At 40.9% G+C, this 23,750-nt stretch overlaps 1 protein-coding gene across 1 annotated transcript in view; it reads right to left on the bottom strand.

The window, feature by feature from the left end:
* The window catches only part of ptchd4 (patched domain containing 4), a 62,555-nt gene that overhangs the window by 26,243 nt on the left and 12,562 nt on the right, over positions 1-23,750 (bottom strand). Inside the window, exon 2 of the mRNA XM_042503864.1 lies at positions 10,518-11,013. Coding sequence (XP_042359798.1) covers positions 10,518-11,013 — 496 coding nt within the window. The remainder of the gene's footprint in view (positions 1-10,517; positions 11,014-23,750) is intronic.

The following is a 23,750-nucleotide window of genomic DNA, read 5'->3' on the forward strand; positions in this document are numbered from 1 at the left end:
ATGGGGCTTCTGTGACTGACCCCTGGTCCCTCAAGCAAAGCAGGCTGGATATCCCTAGTACTCTGTAAAATATGCAGGTTGATTTTACTTTCAAAAATATTTCGGAAACTGATTGCCTTGAAAAATGTAAGTAAATGTAACTATTATTCTTAATTTATGTTAACTTTATTTCTAATTGTTAAGTTCACTTGCAATCTGGTTATTTACTTAACTTTGTGAAGTTGCTGCATCTTAAAAATGACAAGTTTGATTAAATCAGTCTTTCTAAGTTTTAGCATCTTCAGTAAACCAGGTTTACTGTGCAATATATATGTATTCTGCTGGTTGCAAACTAGTCAATAATATTTGTATTTTCTTAAACATGCTAAGAAAACAGAACTCCCAGATCTCCTAAGTTCATCATTGGCAAAATGCCCTTTTTGATGATCAAGTTAAGTCAGACTAACTTAGTTTACTGGAGTTGCTACAACTGAACAGAACAGAAAAACAGAACTTCACAAAATTGTGAAAATACTGCTAAATTTCAAGTAAACTTAACAATTAGATAAAAAGCAAACAAATTAGGATTTGTAGATATATTTACCTCTCTTTTTCAAGGCACCCAATTTTCAATGTTATTTTAAGTAAGACCACCTACGATTTTACAGTGTATAGACTCTAAATGGCTCGCTCTTCCAGGAATGGTGTATTATTCTGTCTTTGTCATCATAGAGCTATATTAATTGATGTATAGACCCGGTTTATGATTCCTCCCTGCGGTCCTTAATAACGACCCTGAAGCTGTCAAACTACCATCTTCCCAGAGCCACTCTCTGCAATACCATTCATTGATCGATCATCAGTCATCCAGCCCTACTTGTAGAAACAGGCAGGAATTCCCAGAGGGCTTTTCGCCATCGTGCATGACTAGCTGAGAACGTCGAGTGCCACTATTTATCTTGTCCTCACAGGATAAAAAAACATCAGCGTGTAAAAATACCAAGGTCCAGAAGGAGAACAATCATGCAGCAACAGTAACATGAACAACCCTGGCTCAGACAGATGTGAATGTGTGGGGATGAGCAAGACAACTTTTCATTAAAACATCATTAATGCACCTTCCTGCTCCCAAAGTTCTGCTTATATTGATAAAAGAGCAGATCAGCACAACTTTTAATTTGGCAACCTGGTACATTATTATCATGAGAACATACAGACTTTATTCGCAGCAGATATTTTGACTTGTCAAAGCAAGAAAAGTGATGGCTCCATTCCAGTTAAGCTTCCCAAGAAGGCATGTCAGTGAGTGAGCGTGCACAATACCAGAACCCTGGAACTGGCCCACCTGCTGTTTGAGGTTATTGCAGTTTCTTACAATTGCTAGCTTGCATATGCAGTACAGTCTTTACCCACATGCAGCTCAACCAACACGTTCTCATCCCAAGTCATCACATGTTGCCGCTTTGCAGTGGACTTCCACGTCCACATATTATGTTCCTGGTATCCTTCTGCACGTGTTCTTTACATTCCAGGATGCTGTTATCATGATGTCAACAAAAGCACATGTTGGGATGCTGCTGCACGTGGTTATGTTTAGAAAACAACAGCACATGGCAACTAACGCCACAACGATTGCACACGCTGGCAGGGATGGTTAGGATAAGGGGAAGGAGGCACGTGGTGAGGTTTAGAAAAAAACATCACATCCTGAGAGGATCTCCCACATGAAAGTCTGGGGTTTGTTGGACCCATCCATTGCCCCGCCCGCCCACCCTATAGGCACCATCACACTCCTTATATTACATTGTAAGCGGCAGCATTTAAACCTGTCACCTTTCATGCACACATAAAATCTTCTGCCTGGCCGTTCAGCCACCAGCCGTGGTACAATGACATTGCAATCGGTTCTCTCTGGCCACATTCTCATCTCATGTGTATGCCAAAGGTGGCTTTTGGTGGTGCGATCTTACGTCAAAAGCACTGTCAGAGTGGCAATATTTTATGAGAATGGGCTGGAGTTCTCATTCACATCTTTCCTTGACCCCATGATGTATTCCATCAAGGTCAAGTAAAAGTGATTTTCATCACAGCAGACCCACCTCAAAAATATCTGCTGTCATGTAATAACAGAGCTTAGTGTAAGTGCAATGGGACTCTCTTAGCACAGCGGTTGTCTTTTCCTAAGTCCTTAGAAATTCTTCTTCACGTCTTTTCCTGAAAATATCATGATGTTTTCAATTGAGGTCAACAAAAAGTGGTTATTTTCAACCATTCAACCGGAGGGTATGTCTTGGCTGGATGCAGTGACTTCCTCTGACATTCAAAATTATACAAAATTTTAAGCATTTTCTTCTTAGTTTCTGAAGTGTACTGGGAAATGCACCTCCATGCTGTATTAAGTTAATACTGCTTTGAATGAAAACAGGATTTCTATTTTTAGGGACCGAGCACCGACCGGTGCGAGGACCCTCTTGGAATGCAAGGAATTAGTATTATTTTTCCGCCAAATGAATCGCATTTTTGGAGGCCTGAACAAACAGGCCTAAACATTTCGTATTTTGGTGGTTTCGGAAACAGGCGTGGCAAAATGGCTCCACAGCGCCCCCTAACGTGTAGCCCCAAAGACCTGTTTCACCTACATTTACGAAATTCGGTACTCTTATGTGTCATGCACAGACGCACAAAAAAGCATCTTAGACCCACCCAAAAAAAACCAACAGGAGATCGCCATTTTGAATTTTATGCAAATTTTTGGTGATTTCGGGCCTTGTACTTTTGCCATCTTGTCCTACAGGGCTAATCCAATCGACTTCAAAATTAGTGTGTCCATTCTCACCCATTGGTGATTACATGCCATGCAAAACTTAAACGGTTTTCCCATTTTGCAGCATACAATATTGATGTCTCTTCATGACACAGGAAATTGTTTTAACTTTGATGTGCATTGTCCGATCTGCCTGAAACTTTCAAGTGTCTCACCCTGAACACATATTTATAACAATATTTTCTTTTTTATACTTTTATCAACTTGGCCTACACAACCATAAATTTTATAAGGGTTCCGCCCTGAACACATCTGTATGACAATATTCACTAGTCATAATAGCGCCACCCACTGACAACAGGAAGTAAGCCTTGAGGGACAATTATCATTGAATTTACATGATATTTACATGGTTTGGTCTACAAATGATATACACAAAGATGTCATGAAATTTGTGTCCCCGCTGCTGCCAACTAGTGGCTGTTGTAAGTAGTACATCATGTGAAATAGTTCACTCCAGGGTCCAAATTCTCAGGTACATTATCCAACTTTCAAAGAAACAAACAACCACTTTCGTTGAGTCCCACCAGTACCCCAACGTATGTGGGGGTGTGAGGGCCCTTTCATTGCTGCTTGCAGCTTTAATTCTATTTGACATTTATGTCAGAATTTAAACCAAGCTTATGTTTGATGGGAGAAATCTGAAATGTATCAAAAGCAGACTGCAGATTTTTCATGGCCTGATTAAGAGAAGGAATAGTCATGTATAAAACAGTGTTATCTGCATAACATTAACTTCCCGTGCCTTGCTATGCTGTGCCAACAACAAAGTTTGAGGGTTTTTTTTTTTTAATTGTATGAAAGAAAGAGTTTGTCTGTGGTTATGATGGAACACATTTGTTGTTTGAGTCTCCACCCAAAATAAAAGAAATAAACCTTCACAAAGTTCGAGCAAGATAGCGATTTGAAAAGATGCGCTCTCTCTGTGAGTCAAATGTGGCTGAGGTGAAAAAGAGCTCAGTAGTGTGGAGTACTACCACGTTCCTGTGGGATGTACAGTGGCTGCATGCCGAGGTGAGAAAATAAAAAACAAGTTTTGGGATCAATGTGCTGAGCTGAACTCGGCCTGTCAGTGCCTGAGAGCAACAGAGCTGGCCCGTCCCCTGTGATGTTGCTGCATGTATGTTTCATGAGTCCTCGGTCTTTCTTTTCCTCCTCTCCCTTCCTGTTTTTTACACTTCTAACAGCCTTCACATATCCAGAGAGAGAAGGAAGTGACAAGCTCAGCTCAGCATTAATTGGCTGGTTCGCAGATGACACAGCAGATAGACACAGGGGAGACGGACAGGAGGAGAAGCTACTCCATATTAAACAAAGGTCCAGCGGACATCGTGGTACCTGCCCCGTGTAGACTTCCCCTCTCTACATGATTCAAAGGCCGAAGATGACATTAGTTCAACTGTTCAGAGAGAAAAGTGGAGTAGTTTTACTGTGATCTTAAAGGAGGCTTTGATGACACAGATGAAGGGAAACCGTGACACAGCTTTACAATTTACAAGCCACGTTAAGCTTCAGAGAGGAGAAACTTCATACTGCATACCCAGATGCAAACTCTGACACAGGTTGCTGTTGTGTGTGTTCCTAATTGTTATGTTTCTGTGCAGTCCTCTGGCATTAGGGAGTACCTGAAGTATAGAAAATTGTCAAGAGAGGTGTGTATGGTGAGGTATTTAGCCTTTAGTTTGCTAATTTGATCTAGGCCTGAGCACCAACTGCAGTCAGTCGCAAAGGCCCTATTGAAACTGAAGGAATTATTAATGTTTTTCTCTCAACTAAATCTCACTTATGAGAGGCTAAAGAGCTAAAAACAAAATGTTGTAACAGAACTGGTGAAAATTTTAATATTTTAAGGGTCTCAACATTAGTTGTAAAAAAAAAGAAGAAAAAAAAAAAAAAGGGGTCAGAAGCTACCCCACATAGGTAGTCCAAATATGAGCCAAATTTCACATGTTTATGAGAATCCCAGCCTGAAGCCATATACATGACAAAAGTTAGTTATAGTTGTAGCGCCGCCTACTGGCAACAAGAACCTAACATTTACCTAACATTTATTATGCATGATATGAGCCCTGGCTTCATGACGTATATGTGCAAAAATGTAGTTTCAGTGATAACGCCACCGACTGGCAACAGAGAAGGACATGTTTTGTACTTTGATGTACACCATCTAATGGGTTGACCACATCCAGCTTAAGTATGGTAACAAATATTTACACCTTGATGATGCTAACCCATGCAGATTGTAAGCTTTGAGTAAACACTATTGCCATGGCAACACATGATTCGCCATGAAACAAGACATCTCTGTAATCTCACTGTACATTAGTAATTAGGCATTAGTCTGCCCAAAATTTCTCATCCCCTTAGCGTGAAAGCCTGAAGACGTCAACATGCTATTGAGGTGTCATAATCATTGTGCCCCCTACTGGCAACAGGAAGTAAGACTGCTATTTACTGGTACTGGATTTTCAAAATATTTACATAGTGTGATCTACCATTACTATACAGCAGCATGACATATCTGTGTGTTCTCTTGCACCACATAGTGGATACAAGAAGATTTTGACAGTTTTCTATACCTTATTTCCAGAACCACCAGTCCACACAGTAAATACCATCTCAACACTTTTTGCAGAGATTGACTTTCAAAGAAAACAAAAGCTGCATTGAACGGCATATGTTCTGATGTTGTATTAATTCTACACATAGGAGCTTTAAATAGCACTCTATGATCCCAAGTGTCTTTGTAGTCTCCACAGACGAAATGAAGGGGGCCAGAACAAGCTAAAAAGCCAAAAGGAACTAAAGTATTATTCAGAAATGATAATTAGGTCTACAGTGTACATTACAGCCCAAATGAATCATGGCACTGTGCAGTGACTGTGAGCACCTTGATGTTTGTTAGCGCGGTGGCCGACAGGTTAAAAATGAATGTAAAAAATTCTTCAAAAACTTTGATCAAAGCCATTTTATCTAATTTCATGCCATCAGAGACCTCACTGAAGGCAATTACTGTACTACCCTTCCACATCAAAAATTCAGACAATCGATATAGACTGTCAATTTAGTGTTGGGTTTTGACATCAACCCTATTTTAATTTCCAACCAAAATTCAACGTCAATCCAATGTTGAACGCTTGTTGTCAACCAAATAGTAGGATATGACAGATATCCAATTTTGAATTCCAAACACAATGCAACGTCTATCCGATGTTGGAGGTTGATGTCAGGCCAAAGATGCATTTGACATTAACAGGATTTTCATTTCCAACCAAAATTTAATGTCTGTCCAATGTTGGCAGGCTGAGGTCAACCCAACATTGGGTTTTGATGAATATCTGATGTTGATTTCCAACCACAACATCGCGTCCATCCCACATGGGAAGCTGGTGTCAAGCCAGCATTGAGTTTTGACGTCAACCTGATTGTCATTTCAAACCAAAATGGTATGTCTGTCCAATGTTAGAGCTCAGAGTCTCTCTAACACAATCACATTGACATCTGGTGCCAGCTGGGACCCTTCCATATCAAGGGTTAAAACAATCAATATAGATTGTCAAAAGATAATTAAAAAGAAAGTTTTAGCTGGTGTCCATAATTAAATCTGATTGTGTGAGGCACTTTTAAGGTTCACCTCAAAATGGAGAAACTGGCCATTAGTGGTCAACCTATGAATTTAACAACATTAAATACAGCAGCCAGCGGCAATGATTGAGGTCCAAGCAGCTTTTCTTATTTATTTGACCAGATCTTTGATGTAAATATGAGCCCTGGATCTTTGTATCTCCAGAGAAGGTGAAGTACTGACCACTTTTCTGCAGACACATGGTTTTCTGCACCGTCTCACAAGTTGAGGCAATGAAATCATCATGTATAAAACTGGGGTATTTTTTGTCTATTTTAACTTACAACCTCAACAAAAATCCAAATGTTGTTGATACAATACTGACAAAAAATCACACAACAGCCTGTTAGTTCGGATTTATCGTCAATTATTTTGGTGAAGTTTTAAGAAACATTTGGCGAAATAAAACAAGTTGGACATGTTTTTCAAATTATAGTATATTGATTGATTAACACTGCAGACTCACAGTTTGACCAACATGAACACTATTCAAAACATGTGATATCTAGTATCCAATTTTAATCAAGAAGAAAGAAGAAAGTCAGGTCAAAACATTTCTGACCCGACGAAAATCCAAGTAGGATTGAAACATTGTCTTGAATAAATTTGTGTGGCATGGAGTAAGTGTGCAGGCGTTACCTTCTTTCTTCATTCAAGTTTTTCAAAAGCTTTGCACCTATGTGATGTTTGTATAACCAATCCTTTTCATCCTAAGAATTTTGACTCCAAGCCAAGTTGCTTTTGAGATAAGTTTCACTTAATGTTCCCGTGTGGTGGGTCCCCAACACAAAGTCCCCAAACACCTGCCAGGTTTGGGGACTTGTGGTGTAATTTTAGCTGCACAGACACTTTTCTACAGTCTGGACTTGTGAGTGATTTACAGCAACACTGAATGTGACAGTGCACCTAGTGGAAAAAAGCATGCATTTTCTCCATATGCCAAATATGGTAAAAATGACATCATCAGGTGGAAAATAGTAAAAATGAAAATTCCAAGGCAAAACCCCAGAATGAAACCCAAAAATAATAATATGCATGTTTTTATGCTTTGATGGCTGTGGGATCAAAATTGTCAGTTTGAATGGGTTTCAGTGGAGCATTTCTTTATCTTAACAGTCTGAATGTAACAATTTAGTTTCCACAGTGTATTTAAGACTTATTGTAGGAGCTGAGCTGGAAAAATATTGAACAAAAATAAACTATTGTGCCAAAATTGATGCCATATGCATGATCATAGCCAAAATGATTAAAAAAAAGAAGAAGAAGAATGAAAAATGTACGAAACAGTCACTTAGGGTTAATTTTTCAACACATAATTGATATTAAACCTGATGGCGCCATATCAGCATGGGGGCGCCACCCGGCCATCACGGCATGGGGATCAGTATCCATTTCAGTTGTGAGCGTGGTCCTGATGTGGCATTGATATAGTGATAGGGGTGTGTCACAGTCAGGACCTCCCAGGAGGAGGGTGGACATCTACTGCCTCTGAGGTCCTGTCACATGAAATTACAGACTTAATCAAGTCCTCTCCATCTCCTCGCCCTTCTACACCTCCTTCATCTCCATGTGACTTTCTCTCTCTCTTCCCCTCTCTTCTACCTCTGTCCTCTGTATCTGTCCCTGTCTGCTTCCTCTCCCTCTGCACCACCCCTTTTGTCCAGTCCTATACATCACATACGTTTTTCTCCTTCCTCTTTTTTCCTTGACTTTCCTTTTTAACTCCCATCACACCTCCCCCCCTCCCTCCGTCTCTCCTCTCCTCCTCTGCCTCTGGGTCACAAAGAGCTGATCCAGCCTCCTGTTCTGAGTCTTACTTAAACTTCAGTTATGTCAGCCAGCCTGCAGCAGAGCTGTGCCGAAGCCCCAGGGATCCAGTGACCTTAAGAGCTCATGGGGAGGAAATGCAAGTTATACTGTGGTGTAAATGGACAAAGTCTATCTGAAGAAGCACAGAGAGGACGGACAAAGGAGAAAGTAATGATACAGAGATACTCTACATAGTAGGCCTCATGCAGCAACATTCTCTTAAATTTCTCATATTTTCTCTTAATTTTCTGCAAAGACAAAATACAAGAAAAGGCAACTCCAGATGCACCAAACGCTCTTAACCATCTAAATCTGCTCCGATCAAGTGTGCTTGATGTTGAATCCCACTGATCATAAGTAACCTATAAGCACAGGTAACGCCACCTAAACACTATATAAGGGCAGGTTTTGTGCCGTGTGCAAAGACTCTGGTAGTCTGGAGAAAAAAAGCTGAAAGAAGGAGAACCTCTGCATGTGTGAAACTGACATTCTGTTAAATAAACCGAAACAAAGTAAATATGATTTCAGGGAAAAGTAATGAAGTAATTAAAGTAAAAGGAGTAAACATGAGGTTCTACCGGCTGACAGGTAACTCGCTGATTGGACTGTTTCTGTGTTTGTCATCCTGCATCATCAGGACCCACGAGGGGAAATCAAACTCAGCTGACTGACAGATTTCATTTCACTTTAATGCTTATAGGGAGTTTATATTTATGTTCTTTGGTGTCACAAAGAGCTCATAAGGAATTGATGAAACTGATTGTAAGCATTATTAGGCAGCTATTATTAGACTGCAAATAAATACCACATTATCAGGGCCGCTGTGGGTGCGTAATCGTAATTGCTTTGTTGTTCTGCTCACACATTACAGACAAAACATCACAAAACTTTAAAAACAAATATATTCCTCTACAGGAGAACTATAAAACAGCCATTTTTCAGCAGCTGCAGGAGGCTCTACAGAGACACACATCTGCATCATCTGCTGAGAGATTGGTGAAAGACCAGTTACATGTTCCTGTCCTACACAAATAATAATGTAAAATATCACCTGCACTGCTGTGTGCCTGCCCATAGCGGCAGTGCCTGTTATCAGGATCAATTATAAGACTGTAGAAATATTTTACGATCAGAAGATGGATTTATTATTGATTCAGCTGTAGAAATCCTACTAAAATCATGTCTCCCTTATGAAGTCCTGTGGTTGGTTTGTTTTCTTTCACACCACAAATGAACCACACCAGAGTTCACATGGAAGCAAACCCAGACTCCCGTTTTCAAGTGGACCAGAGTTCACCTGTCTGGTCTGCACCAGAGCTCAGAAAAGCTTTCACACCAACACAAACATACTGGACTATCTGAGGAAATGAACCAGGGTTTGTTTAAAGTGGACCAAACAGCTCTGGTGTGAAGCACCGTTACTGCTTATGACTTCCTGTCCATTGAAAACCATGTATCTCCAGATGTGTTGATGATGACTGCAATAAACTGAAAGAGATGTTCAGATCATCTTTTGGTATCAAACTGCATCACTTCACTGACAGGACAGGGGCATTTTTTTGTGTTTGTGATATTGCCATTGAGACATATTTGACCTGTAATGTAATCAGGGACTTGTGAGGCTGAGGGTTACAGTATGGGATGAGGATCAGTTAGGGAATATTCAAAACCTTCTAAGGCTCTGTCCCTGAAACACATGGCTGTGCTACACTGTGTGACATTCATGACTTTTGATTTGTGCAGAAGATTCATTAGTTTAAGTTGACGCACAAAGCACTGAGTCATGTTGTGTGCTTACTCTGGTCCTCCTTCCATATAGCTGCAATCCTCTGGGATTCTGATGTGTGTTAGCTTTGTGTTTCTCCTCTGATTCACTGTAACACAGTTTATTATTAAATCCACGACAATGAGGAAAATCTTACATTAAACTCGGTGAAAGAGCCTGCACAACTGAATGTATTCTTAATGTAAAAATCACATTTGCAAAAAACTGCCTAAAGAAAGATTTCAGCTGCAAGGTTCACACTAACACACACACACACACACACACACACACACACATGGACACACACATGAACACACACATTCCATTTTCCCTGTTTTGCAACAATGAACCGCCGGCATCCTCTCTGAGGAAAAGCCCATCACAATTCTGCTAATCCCTTTTCCAATCAACCCCGAGGTGAGTGGCAACCCCTGATAAACCTTAATCACTAACACACACACTAACACACACACACACACCGAGTCAGTCACATCACCACCCGTGCTCTCACTCACCCATGGCAAAGAACGGGATCCCCAGTAGCGTCGAGTTGAACTTCCCATCCGATATAAAGAAGATCCCTGCGGCGGTCACATTGGCGATGCAGATGGTCAGCACGCCCAGGAGGCCCAGAAACGGCTTCCCCCTCAAGCAGTCCCGCATGGAACTGGAGATGGTGGCAGCCAGGAGCACCAGTACCAGGCTGACCAGCACCTCCCCCTTGGCCAGCACGCCCGTCTGGTGGAAGTCCCGCCATAGGCTGAAGGAGGTGAGTGACTGGATGTAGAGCTGGTCGGGCGCGTGAGGCGCCTCGGCCGTGGACAGCCGGCTGACCAGGGCGCAGAACTCGTTCTCCCAGCGTTCGGCGATGACATCCTGCACCACGGGTCCGTGGTTGCGGAGGTAGTAGGTGATCTGGACGGCACGGGCGAATTTGACCTGCTGGTCGCGGCTGTTGGGTGAGAAGGACACGCCGCCCAGCTGGTGGCCAATGAAGGCCACGCGGCCATCCTGAGGGGAGGAAAGGACATCTGATATCAGCGGTTTGCCTAAAAATACATCTTTTAACCTGTTTTTAATGCTCCACCCACATTCTTTGGCAGCAGAGAGGAGAGCAGACAGCTGTACATCATACCCCCCCAACCATTTTCTAATTCACAGTAAAAATAAAGTGATTCACACTGGGAGCAGTTTTTAATATACATAAAGAGCCAGAGTTCATGAAATAGCGTCAAAATAGAGTGCCAGTGGAGGATCCCCTGCACCCCAGAGAGAGGTCCTAGCCAAGACTCTAATCTCCTGACATCCTTGAAACATCTTAAAATCCTATAAATGTTCTTAAATCCTAGAGATCCCCACCAAATTTTAGACACATCATAAACCCTACAATGTTCTGAAATCCTCGGAACATCTAAAATCTAAGAAACATCCTGAAATCCTCCAAACTGTCCCAAAAAACCTAGAAACATTCTTAAATCCTAGAATTGTCCTAAAATTCTCTAAATGTCCCAGGATCCTAGGAATGTTCTGAAATCCTAGGAACATCCTAAACATATACGTAGATGTTCTAAAATCTAGGAAACACCCTAAAATCCTTGAAATGTCCTAAAATCCTAGAAACATCCTAAAACAAAGACATGTATGGATCTGCTGCAACTGCCCCCTTGCCTCTTGACATTTCGCAAAAGTGGCAAAAGATCCAGCCTACACAGAAGAGCGCAGCAGCGGATCTGCTTTAGTGTTGATTTATCATTTCACTTACATTCACCGTACAGCTGTGGACAGAACTGATGTGCTGCTCCGTTGTATTGACTCAATTAATTTAATCATATGGCACATGCAAGACATCACAGTGACAAGAGTTGGGAGATAATGTGATTGTGCCATAAGAATTGTGCAGAGCAATGAAGAGCTCGATGAAGCAGCTGGGGCAATAAAAGCAGATCTGTCAGTCTGTCAGGAAGAGATACAGCTGAGGTGACTGTTGGCACAACCTTTCTCATACTGAGGTCGGAAATGTTTCCAAGGTAGCTCTGTATATGTGTATTACGCCACAAATTACAATAGATAATTTCTTGAAGTAGCCTGTTAGCTGCAGGGAAAAAAAGGAAGTACAGCTGAGGAACATAGCGACCAAACAAAATAGCGACCAAACGATGTCTGTAAACCCAAATTAGCACATATATATGTGGATGTTTAAAACACAGGTAAACCCATTAAAACAGTTGATAGACTTCTTTCCCACTGCCAGTAGAGCACTGCAGTGTACAAGGCTCTGCAGCAGATAGGTATGCCTTTTGTGTGTGTATGTGTTTTCTTTTTCTTTTTTTTTTTTTTGGAGTGTCATGTTTGATATGACAGACAGGCTAGAGAAGAGGTTAGTAAACAGTATAAGCAGCTTGGAGGTCTGCGACACCTTTACAGTGGTTACTTCTCTTTATTTCTTACTTATTCAGTCTCTCTTTCAAACTCGGTGCAGACTAGTTTGGACTGATGTTTGCACTGCTTGGACGGAGACAAGCAGTACCTTGGCGTGTCATTGCATTTCATTGGTTAAAGGGCTAAAATTAGTATGCTCAACTGGTCGGTCAGAGCTCGGGTGTGAGTATTGAATATAACATTTGCTATTACAATAAAAATCAAGATGTTTGCAGGTTTTTTGTGCAGTGGAAAAGAGGCTTTAAAGGAATATTTTACCGCCCAAATAGCCATTTGTATATCAGTTACTCACCGCATGTTACATTCAATTTGCGAAGACAACTTGTTTATCTTGCTGCTTCCAGTGAACCGAGAATTCAAAAACAGAGAATATTCTTGATGAATTGAAATAAAGGGAAACACCCAAACTACATCAAAACATCCTTTTACAAATGGATGTGTTGATAAAGGCTGAATGTTAAAGACCACTTTTACTTCAGTTCAAGAATTTTCTTAATTTTTGCATTTTTGGATCTCATGTGACCAAAAAAAAAAAAAAAAAAAACCTTTTGTTTTTGTCCAAATATTTTCAACACAACAAAAGTAAATGGACTTTGGGGGTGGGGGGCATTCTTCTAAGATGTAGCCTAGGTAAACCTCCAAACCACTTTTTCAGTTGAAAACTAGTGAATATGAGAGTCTAGTAGTGTTTCTACATACACTTTTAACCCTGTGATACCTAAAAATGCTTATTTCTTTCAAAAACATGAGAAAAGTAAAACTAAAAAGTACAGGAAAGTTATCTAAAAAACAGAAAAAGTAAATAAATAAAATAACAACTGAAAAACAAACAAGAAATGACCCTGAAAATGGCTTAAAAATAATTCATGATGTCTTGAAATTTGCTGGGTATCGCTTTTCCCCCCTTGTGTTTTTTTAATTTGTTTTTATGAAATCAAACCAATTTGCTCAGGGTCCAAAGGTTTGGAAAACCTCTGAATGCAGCACAAGTGATGCCAGTCCAGGTTTGAAAGGGTTAAACAGTAATGAAGCTACTGTTCATCTGAGCTGAGCTGAAAATGGCACCTTTTCAGGAGCGCTGATGCAAAAAGCTGGATTTAGCCGGTGATACAGTTCAGCAGGGGGATTCAGTGACACATCTTGGTGAGACAGGAACAGTATTAGTCTTTATCTTGATGCACTCTCACACTGACTTCAGCTTCCATGGATTATGTCTCCACCTGGGTGTATGAACCATTTAAAAACACAGTGCATTTCCTCAATGTTTCCTGAATGTTATAAATGCCTCATCCAGTCACACTACATCAAAGCTATATGCTTACAGTTTATTAAAACATCGTGTTGCTGTCTTCATTAAACGGACTGGGGGGGGCATTTATTATATAACACACCCACACTACATTTAAATGTGAATTTGAACTCCTGCATGATGCGACTTTGTTGTTGCAACCAGAACAATGTCAGCATTAATTTGCAGCATACTGTAGATATGATTTATCTTGTTATGAACAAAGTAATCCACCACAATCAAACAGCCGCAGTATGCTGTTTCACTGCGGGGAGCTCGATATTAATCTCACACTTCTGGATAAATAAATCCTAGTGATTGTTTGCTTCAATCTTTGTAAACAATTTACTGCAGTGAGAAAAAAAAGCTGGATGAGTTCTTCTGTGTGTGGGCAGCAGGATAAATTAGTGGTGGACGCTGCACCATAAAGTCACATAATTGACAACATTTAAACAGCCGGTTTTAGACATTCTAGAACCGATCAGCTCTAATATATCAATTCATCAGGCAAGATCTGCACATTATTTCTCTGCTACATTATTTCTCTGCTAAATTATTTCTCTCAAAAATCTCCTACTCACTGCTTCATATTCGTCATTTCCTGACAGTGTACAAGTGTGTTTATGTAATGTAATCACTCAGTAATTGCTGAGGGAAATCAGAAAGCTTTAGCTCTGCTTTCACTTGTGTAATTGCACAAAGCTCAAAATTAATCTACCACAGTGACTTTCCAACTTCACTGAAGCATTTCAAAATGAATCCCAATAGTCACAACACACTTATCCATAGATCTCTGCAGCCCTTGTTGAGCCAGTGCATGCTTAGACTGAAGGTGGAAAACACCAACATGTTCTCACTCTGAACTCGTCACATGGTGCCGCTCTGTCAGTGACCCGCTGCGTCTATGACACTTAAGGTATCCTTCTCCGTCAGGTGTTTACGCTCCAGGATGCTGTTGCCATGACATCAACAAATGTTCATGGTGGGATGAAGCCTGGTCATCCCACCATGAAACATGGTCCTTATGTTTACACGTGGACTGTCACGATGGTTAGGATTAGGGAACAAAGTCACATATGGTTAGGTTTAGGCAAAAGAGGCACATGGTGAAAAAAAAAAAAAAAAACACACACACACATCCACCTGGGAAGTGAACTCCAGACTCCCACACGAAAGTCAGTCTGTGCTGTCCAGCCACCTGCCTGCGCTCAACTAACAACGCCACCAGTTTTGTGTTCCAAGATAATCCATCTATGATACATCATGATATCTGTGACAACATACGGAAGTAAAAAATACCCCTCAAAAAGCAAAAAGCAATAATTGTGTTTTTACTGACTGCAGTGAGGAGCCAGTCTCACAGACTTTGACACAGAGATAAAATATTCCAATGTTAAAAGGGCATAAACTGGCAAAAGGTGAAACTGCATGAAAGCAAAACAGTTGTAGAGGTACTGTGATTCTGCTGCAGAGCTGCCTGCTGCTCTAACGTCTGTATATCCACAGTTAAAGCACACTCTCCACTCATTTATGGAGCCCTGTAAGCCACTGTGTTGTCAACAACACGGTCTAGCAAATATTTCACAATAAAAAGCCTTGTATTATCAACAGATAGGATTCTGTCGCCAGAAACGTTGTCAGAGAGCTTTTATTTTGAAATGCAAACAAGACAGCTTAAGTAATACAGATACATAAACATTTGTATTTCTTTATGTCTAAGATGGGAGGAAACACTGAAACTGTAATCAAAGGAGGTAAAACGTCCGTATGACCATTGAAACTCCATGTTTACTGTCTGTTTTTGCTGAAATTAACGAGACTTCATTTCTTTACATGTGCCACAGGTGAGCAGCAGCTAAACTGCTTCTGAGTAGCGCTTCTCTAATCTCTAAGCACCGAAATAAAAAAAACAGGCTGTGGGCTCTGTAACACGAACGCACTCACACAGGAAGAAATGATGGTCAAAAGAAGCCTAATAAAGCAATTTCTTTATTTTCTGAGGCCACTAGATAGTGCTCTCTGTTCAAGATAGAGTTAAAAGCACATAGTATTGCCATTCCTTGAACCGTTTTCTTTAAACCAAGAGTGCCATCTAGTGGCCTCAGAAAATAAAGTAAATGGCTCACGAGGCTTCATTTCAGGAGGCATTGTGACCCAGCGGAAACTCTGGATGCAGCCTCATATTTGTTTTCTGCTGCTGTCTGCCATTTTTTACTCTGTGGGGTTTTGTTTTTTCTTCTTATTCTTCCCAGTCTTTCTCTTCTGTTCACTTTTACCCTTTATCCAGTGGGACCGTGAAGTAGTGCCTCTGGAAAGTCAATATGGTAACAGACTTAGACCACGTTTACACAGAAATGATACACAGAAAACAGTATCGTTTTCTGTGGATTGTTTAAAAAAAGTTCAGCATTTAGACGTTTTGAAAACAAACACTGTGCACATGGATCCGCAAAAACAACTAAAAACGCTGTAGTATACATGCCAAGCCAGTAGTTGGCGGTGTGATTTTATGATGAAACAAAACGTGCACATACACTTCCTTCTGCAGAGCAGTGAGATGTAAACATACAAAGCACCAACATTTGTATGTGTATGCACGTGTACTTTCACCGGCGTAAAGGTGGATTTAGTAGTCGGTGCATGTAAGTAGTAAATCTACACTTTACCGGAGAAGCGCTGTTAACTTAAGGAGGGTGAGCAGCACAAACAGCACTCGGGAGTCCACCATTGTTGTTGTTGTCCACCTACTCGTGCATAGCTACTGACTGAGACCGTAATGCACGAGTCCAAAAAGTCCCCGTTGTCAGAGGAAACTCCTTATTGCCAGTTTACTTTACAACAACAATGGTGGCGTTTTCAAATCTTTCAGTTTTCGGGCACACAAAACGGCACTGTCCTGTAAATAAAGAGCCAAAACATAACTAAAGGTTGCCATTTTCTCCTGAAATTGTTTTGAGCGCCTGTATGTTTTCATATACACTCACCGGCCACTTTATTAGGCACACCTGTCCAACTGCTCGTGAACGCAAATTTCTAATCAGCCAGTCACATGGCAGCAACGCAATGCATTTAGGCATGTAGACATGGTCAGGACGATCTGCTGCAGTTCAAACCGAGCATCAGAATGGGGAAGAAAGGTGATTTAAGTGACTTTGAACGTGGCATGGTTGTTGGTGCCAGACGGGCTGGTCTGAGTATTTCAGAAACTGCTGATCTACTGGGATTTTCACGCACAACCATCTCTAGGGTTTACAGAGAATGGTCCGAAAAAGAGAAAATATCCAGTGAGCGGCAGTTCTGTGGGCGAAAATGCCTTGTTGATGCCAGAGGTCAGAGGAGAATGGCCAGACTGGTTCGAGCTGATAGAAAGGCAACAGTAACTCAAATAACCACTCGTTACAACCGAGGTATGCAGAAGAGCATCTCTGAACGCACAACACGTCGAACCTTTAGGCAGATGGGCTACAGCGGCAGAAGACCACACCGGGTGCCACTCCTGTCAGCTAAGAACAGGAAACTGAGGCTACAATTCGCACAGGCTCACCAAAATTGGACAACAGAAGATTGGAAAAACGTTGCCTGGTCTGATGAGTCTCGATTTCTGCTGCGACATTCGGATGGTAGGGTCAGAATTTGGCGTCAACAACATGAAAGCATGGATCCATCCTGCCTTGTATCAACGGTTCAGGCTGGTGGTGGTGGTGTAATGGTGTGGGGGATATTTTCTTGGCACATTTTGGGCCCCTTAGTACCAATTGAGTATCGTTGCAACGCCACAGCCTACCTGAGTATTGTTGCTGACCATGTCCATCCCTCTATGACCACAGTGTACCCACCTTCTGATGGCTACTTCCAGCAGGATAACGCGCCATGTCATAAAGCTCGAATCACCTCAGACTGGTTTCTTGAACATGACAATGAGTTCACTGTACTCAAATGGCCTCCACAGTCACCAGATCTCAATCCAATAGAGCACCTTTGGGATGTGATGTGCAGCCGACAAATCTGCAGCAACTGCGTGATGCTATCATGTCAATATGGACCAAACTCTCTGAGGACTGTTTCCAGTACCTTGTTGAATCTATGCCACAAAGGATTAAGGCAGTTCTGAAGGCAGAAGGGGGTCCAACCCGGTACTAGCAAGGTGTACCTAATAAAGTGGCCAGTGAGTGTATAATATTTGCCTCCAGTGCATAAAAATATTGCCACAAGAGGAAGTCTCGCTACATATCCCAACATGGATATTTAGTATTTCTAGCTTCAACTGTGTGCAGCGCTGAAACACATGAAGAGTCACACAGTGAATACTGAGACATAATCAGGGCGACAATTTTTATATCACCTGCAGACTGTCTGTGCGGTTTCAGCTTTAGAAAATGCTCAAGCTTTTGTTTTCTTTGTGTGTGTGTGTGTGTGTGTGTGTGTGTGTGTGTGTGAGAGAGAGAGAGATTTCTGTGAGAAGTTGAGCAATATGTGAAAAGTAACAGCCCTGGAGCTTTCAGAGAAAAGATGGATGTGACAGATGGGAGAGGAGGAGAGGAGAAACAACCATCAATATTCCTTATATGTTCTTTATCATAACTAGATAATAGCTCCTTTGTTAAATTATTTTTAAAATACTGAATTCAGAACAAGATATGTAAGAACTGAATATTCAAATAGAATTTAGGAATTGCCATCCCCTCTCTTCCCCCAAGAAACATTGTAAATCAATAATTTAACAACGTTAAAGAGGTCAACGCAACATAGCTGTATGTAAAACAGGATGTTTACCCTTTAAAACCTGGAGCAATCTCACTTTTCTTGTGCTGCTTTTGGACGGCTTTCACAGACCTTGAACTCTGAGCAAATTGGTGCAATTTCTTTCAAAAACATGAGGAAAAAAAGCAACGAGCAACTTGGTTAAAAAAAAAAGTTCCACAAATATTTCTAAAAACCTACGGAAAACGTGAAGGGAAAAAAAAACTATTAACAGCATTCCCAGATCATTTTCTTGTCTTCTTACTACTCTCTTGTTCTTTTTATATAATTTTGGGTTCATTTCTTCTTTCATTGCTCATTTGCCTTCTTCCCATGTTTTTGAAAGAAATCAGCTAATTTGCTCCAGTTTCAAAGGGTTAACTGAATACACTGACCTGTCACAGTGACACAAGAGGGAGCATATATAGGGGTTTGGCCAAACCAAACAACACACACCAGGTAACCAAGATGGCCACCCTTTACAAACAAATACAAAGCAAAACTAACAAAACCCAAATCCCCCACATGACATGGCAGCAGGGGAATTCCTGGCCCCATGAAAACATACCTCATTGGGCCCGATCACCACAGCCCAAGCCAACCTTGCACAATTGTTATAACCACACCTGTATTACCCAATGACCCATTAAAAACAAAAAATAACTATAACTTTGTTTTACACCCCTGAAAAAAAAAAAATCAGATAATCACAAGAGTTATTATTAACATTTCTTCAGCAAGATCTGATATTTATTTTTACAAACACAGATACACATTTTAACATTCACATCCTTGCTGTTAGTTTGGAGTAGACAATTGACAACCACTAGAGGCCTTTATGTTTACCTGAACTCAAAATACCAACAAAAAAAAAACCCAGCTTCCTTTACAATTGCCTTTACAATGAATAAAAATTGATTATTTGGTATAATCTAACCCCTCAAAGTGAAAAAACTCCAAAAACTACAGTTTACTTTCAATCAGATTCATCTGCACGTGATTCTATGACCCTAAAATTGGAATTATTCTCCTCTGTTCTCCGTTTACTTCTTTAATACAAATGGAAATAATCTTACTTGAAATTGAATACACATGTTTGTAGGGCATTAGCACGCTAGCTTTTAAAGCTAGCGCAAAGTCAGTTGAATCATACAAATCTAGAGACTGTAATGAATCCGTTGATATCAAATATGTTAAACTAGTTCACTGGGAAATTAGCTAAATATCGCTCCAAAGAATCAGAATCAGAATCAGAATCTAGTTTTACTGCCAAGTACATTTACATATACAAGGACTGTGACTTGGTGTTTTGGTGCAAAACAATTAAGATAAAGGAAGAACAAAATAATGAATTTAAATAGAACATAAGATAAAAAACATAGAAGCAATTTAAATATATAAAATAACAAAATAGAATATAAAAGACACAAAAAAGTATGTACAAAAGGTGCAATGGAGGGATTATACAATTTTTCGGTATAGTAAGTATAGTTACAGTGCAAATACCTTAAGTATATAATAATTAAGTTGACCTACAGTGTCCATGTCAAGAAATCCAGTCCAACGCATAAAAACTGATTAAGCATAACATTAATGTAATGTTTTCAGACTCTGGGGCTGGATTAGAGCCTGTGAGGGGGGCAGAGTATTTATGATGTGCATGATGGTGACAGTAGTGGGGCTAGAAACTGTTCTTGAGTCTTAAGGTTTTGGTCCTGATGGACCGCAGCCTCTTGCCAGAGGGGAGGGTCTCAAAAAGTCTGTGTCCAGAGTTAGAGGGGTCGGCAACAATTTTACCTGCATGCCTCAGGGCCCTGGGGGTGACAAGTTGACTGACTTTACCACGAGGTTATATTTATAAATATAATGTGATATGATATGTTACCTATAGTGCTGAGTAATTTATGAATACAATAAACTTTTATATAAAATGCAAATACAATCCAAGTGAGACTCCTGCTGGCCTACTGCTTTGAGTCTAAATTGCTGGTATTAGCTTAAACCATTCTTAAACTGTTAAAGTTATGCCCAACTTTCTTTTGAAAGAAAGTCATTAAAAGTTGTTTTCCCTCAGCTTGCTTCCTTTGTTTCGTTTTTCTTTCTTTCCTTTTTTGATACTCTGACTTCGTTTTTCAGGGAGAGAGATGGTGCTGCAACCTATAACATCACTCACTCTCAGGCTTGACGGACAGCTGACAGATCAATCGAGTCGACCGGCGCAGAGCGGACTAAACCATTTTGCGCATTTAGAAGGGGTGAGAGGGGCCTCTGAGAGGGACTCCACATTTTTTCCAGAAAGGATTTCTGAATGTTTGTTTGTTTGTTTGTTTATTCAGACAATTTTAGTTAACTTATTGCAGTTATGATTTAGAGAGAAAAAAAAATGAGAATAAAAAAATATTTTTTATTGCAGGCCCATTAAGGGCCCCCTCCCCACTGGGGCCCTGGGTAGTCAGTCCCACTTTTGGCTCCAGGTTTTAAGAGTGTTCAGCCCTCAGCAATGCAGTGTCAACCAGGAGGGGACCTCCCCTCTGAATAACCCTGATAACTCAAAGACAAAACAACAATGGTTTATATCAAACAATTTGACTGTATATCCCTACAGCGCTACAATATGTGCACACCAATTCAATCAGCTTTAAACTAGGGGTCAGCAGATTATCAGCTTGGTCGATTATTTGGGCTGAAATCTGGCATTTTGTCAATTATCTGTATCAGCATTTTATTTTAATGATTGCAGATCAAACTAATTAATTAAAAAGTGCAAAGAAAGCGTAATGTCGGTAGAAACTTTTACTTTGTGAAACATCAGGGAGCGATTTTTATTTATTCATTTTTAATTTAAGTTTCCGCTTTTCTTTATTAAAAAGGACTTGCAGGGAACTCACTGTATATGATGTTTAAAGTTTCTTTTTAAAAATTATTTGCTAAAGGCATTTAGACAAAGTTTTGTGTTGGAGTTGTTATGTTCCAAATTCGAAATATTGAAAGATTCTCAATTTTATTGTAAAGGTATAGCAAACCCCATCAGTCAGTTGCTGTGCCTCGTCTCTTCTCCCATCCTCCAATCACATCCCCTCCTCTGCTGCAGCATTCAAACTGTCACAGAGCTGCACATCCCCGCTGCCTCATCGCCGCCACTCTCACCTCCAATTTTATGATTTATTAAGGAGAACGGGGTGTGTAAAACAAGGGTTGACCTTAGCTTGACATTGCCATGCGGCACACGACCGAAACTACCCAATAACTTAATTCAGCCCAGCACTCAATTTCACTGCCCTCTCATGAAGGCAACAAGACGCTTGATCTCGTCAAAGCCAATGTTATTAGTCATAGAATAAATGCAGTGCAGAAAGACCACACCTCTGCCTTGTTATATATATCCATTTTGACCATCAAAGCTTTTATCTATGGAAGCCCAGAGCAGCCATACTTGCTCTAGTATAAGCTCCCTTTTTGTCCCAAGATAACAAGCTAATTATCACATTATCTTGAGACATCAGACTGGTATCTCAGGATAATGGGCTGAAACAATAAGCTGCACCAAATCTGATCAAGACAAATCACAATCTTGATTACAGCCATGTGATCACCAAGCACACATTTGTGGTTCTTCATGATATTTTAAGCCAGCTGTCTTGAGATATGGATGAAGAAGAGAGGAACACTCTCATCCTGTAATATTAATATCTCCTTATCTAATTCTGAAGTGATTCAAACGGGTCTAGTATTGTGTCACCTGGCTCCCAGTTGGGGAAAGAATCCAGCCAATAAGAGCTTTGTAGGCAAGATTTAAAAATATCATCTTCCTGTGCCGAAGCCAGAAACATGGCAACATAAAAATGTACACAGAAATAGCAATAAACATGAATGAGATCGATGCAGCTCTACAAGTTGCCGTGAGTTGACAGAAAAAAAAGCACTAGTGTTGCCCAAAGAAACATATATATACCATCATATCCTGTACACAGGCATTACAGATAACAGCTAATGGATGACAGCAAACAGTGACACAATAATCATACTGAATAATTTAGTAAAACAAAATGGCTTCGTCTGACAAAACAGACCATATTAGAAGGCGTCAGGTAATCAGGTAAAGCAGCCTGTAATCTACATCTGACAGAGGCAGCTGTCATGCACCAAAAATATCCCATACATCCTCTAAACTGGATTAAAAAGCTGGTCATTGTCATGCCTTCCAAAACAACCTATTGGAGTGATGTCTGATCTGGTGGCACTATGACCTGGATGACACAGTGGCTTCCAAAAAATTACTATAACAAAAAGTTTTCATGTTTTGAGATGAGCCACCTCTGTGCTTGTTTGGTTAGGTTCAGTCTACTAAACTACTTGATTAAGGTTAAAAACAACATTGTTAAAAGCAACTTGCACCTTCAACCACTCTGCTTTCACACTACGAGTCAAATTCACCCATTTACACACGATTGGCCAGGGCTACCATACAAGGTGCCACCTGCTACTAAGGTTTTAAACATTCACACACTGATGGAACAGCCGTCGAGGTCAATTTGGGGTTCCATATCTTGCCCAAGGATACTTGCACATGGGGACTGGAAGAGCCGGGGATCAAATTGCGGCCTTAAGATTAGCAGACAACCCACTCTATCTCCTAAGCTACAGCCAGTGGTTCTAGTAGCTTAAAAACCAGCATGCCAGTGGTGATCTCATGTGTCAGACATTTTGTCCAACCAGCCATCCATGACTTCCATCCATTAGATTTTGCAGTGCTATGATCGGCCGGATAGTTGAACCTCTGATCCAGGAGGAGCAATGTGGATTTCGTTATGGTCGTGGAACTGTAGACCAGCTCTGGACCCTTGGCAGGGTCCTTGAGGGTGCATGAGAGCTTGCCCAACCAGTCCACATATGCTTTGTGGACTTGGAGAAGGCATTCAAGGCATTCGTGTCCCTCGGGGAGTCCTGTGGGGGGTTCTCCAGGAGTATGGGGTATCGGACCCCCTGATACGGGCTGTCCATTCCCTGTACGACCGGTGCCAGAGCTTGGTCCACATTGCCGGCAATAAGTCAGACTCGTTTCCAGTGAGGGTTGGACTCCGCCAGGGCTGCCCTTTGTCACCGATTCTGTTCATAACTTTTATGGACAGAATTTCTAGGCGCAGCCAGGGTGTTGAGGGGGTCTGGTTTGGTGACCTCAGAATTGGGTCGCTGCTTTTTGCAGATGATGTGGTCCTGTTGGCTTCATTGGGCCGTGACCTTCAGTTCTCACTGGATCGGTTCGTAGCCGAGTGTGAAGCGG

The sequence above is a fragment of the Plectropomus leopardus genome, chromosome 16 (genome assembly GCF_008729295.1).
Source record: "Plectropomus leopardus isolate mb chromosome 16, YSFRI_Pleo_2.0, whole genome shotgun sequence".
NCBI lineage: Eukaryota > Metazoa > Chordata > Actinopteri > Perciformes > Serranidae > Plectropomus > Plectropomus leopardus.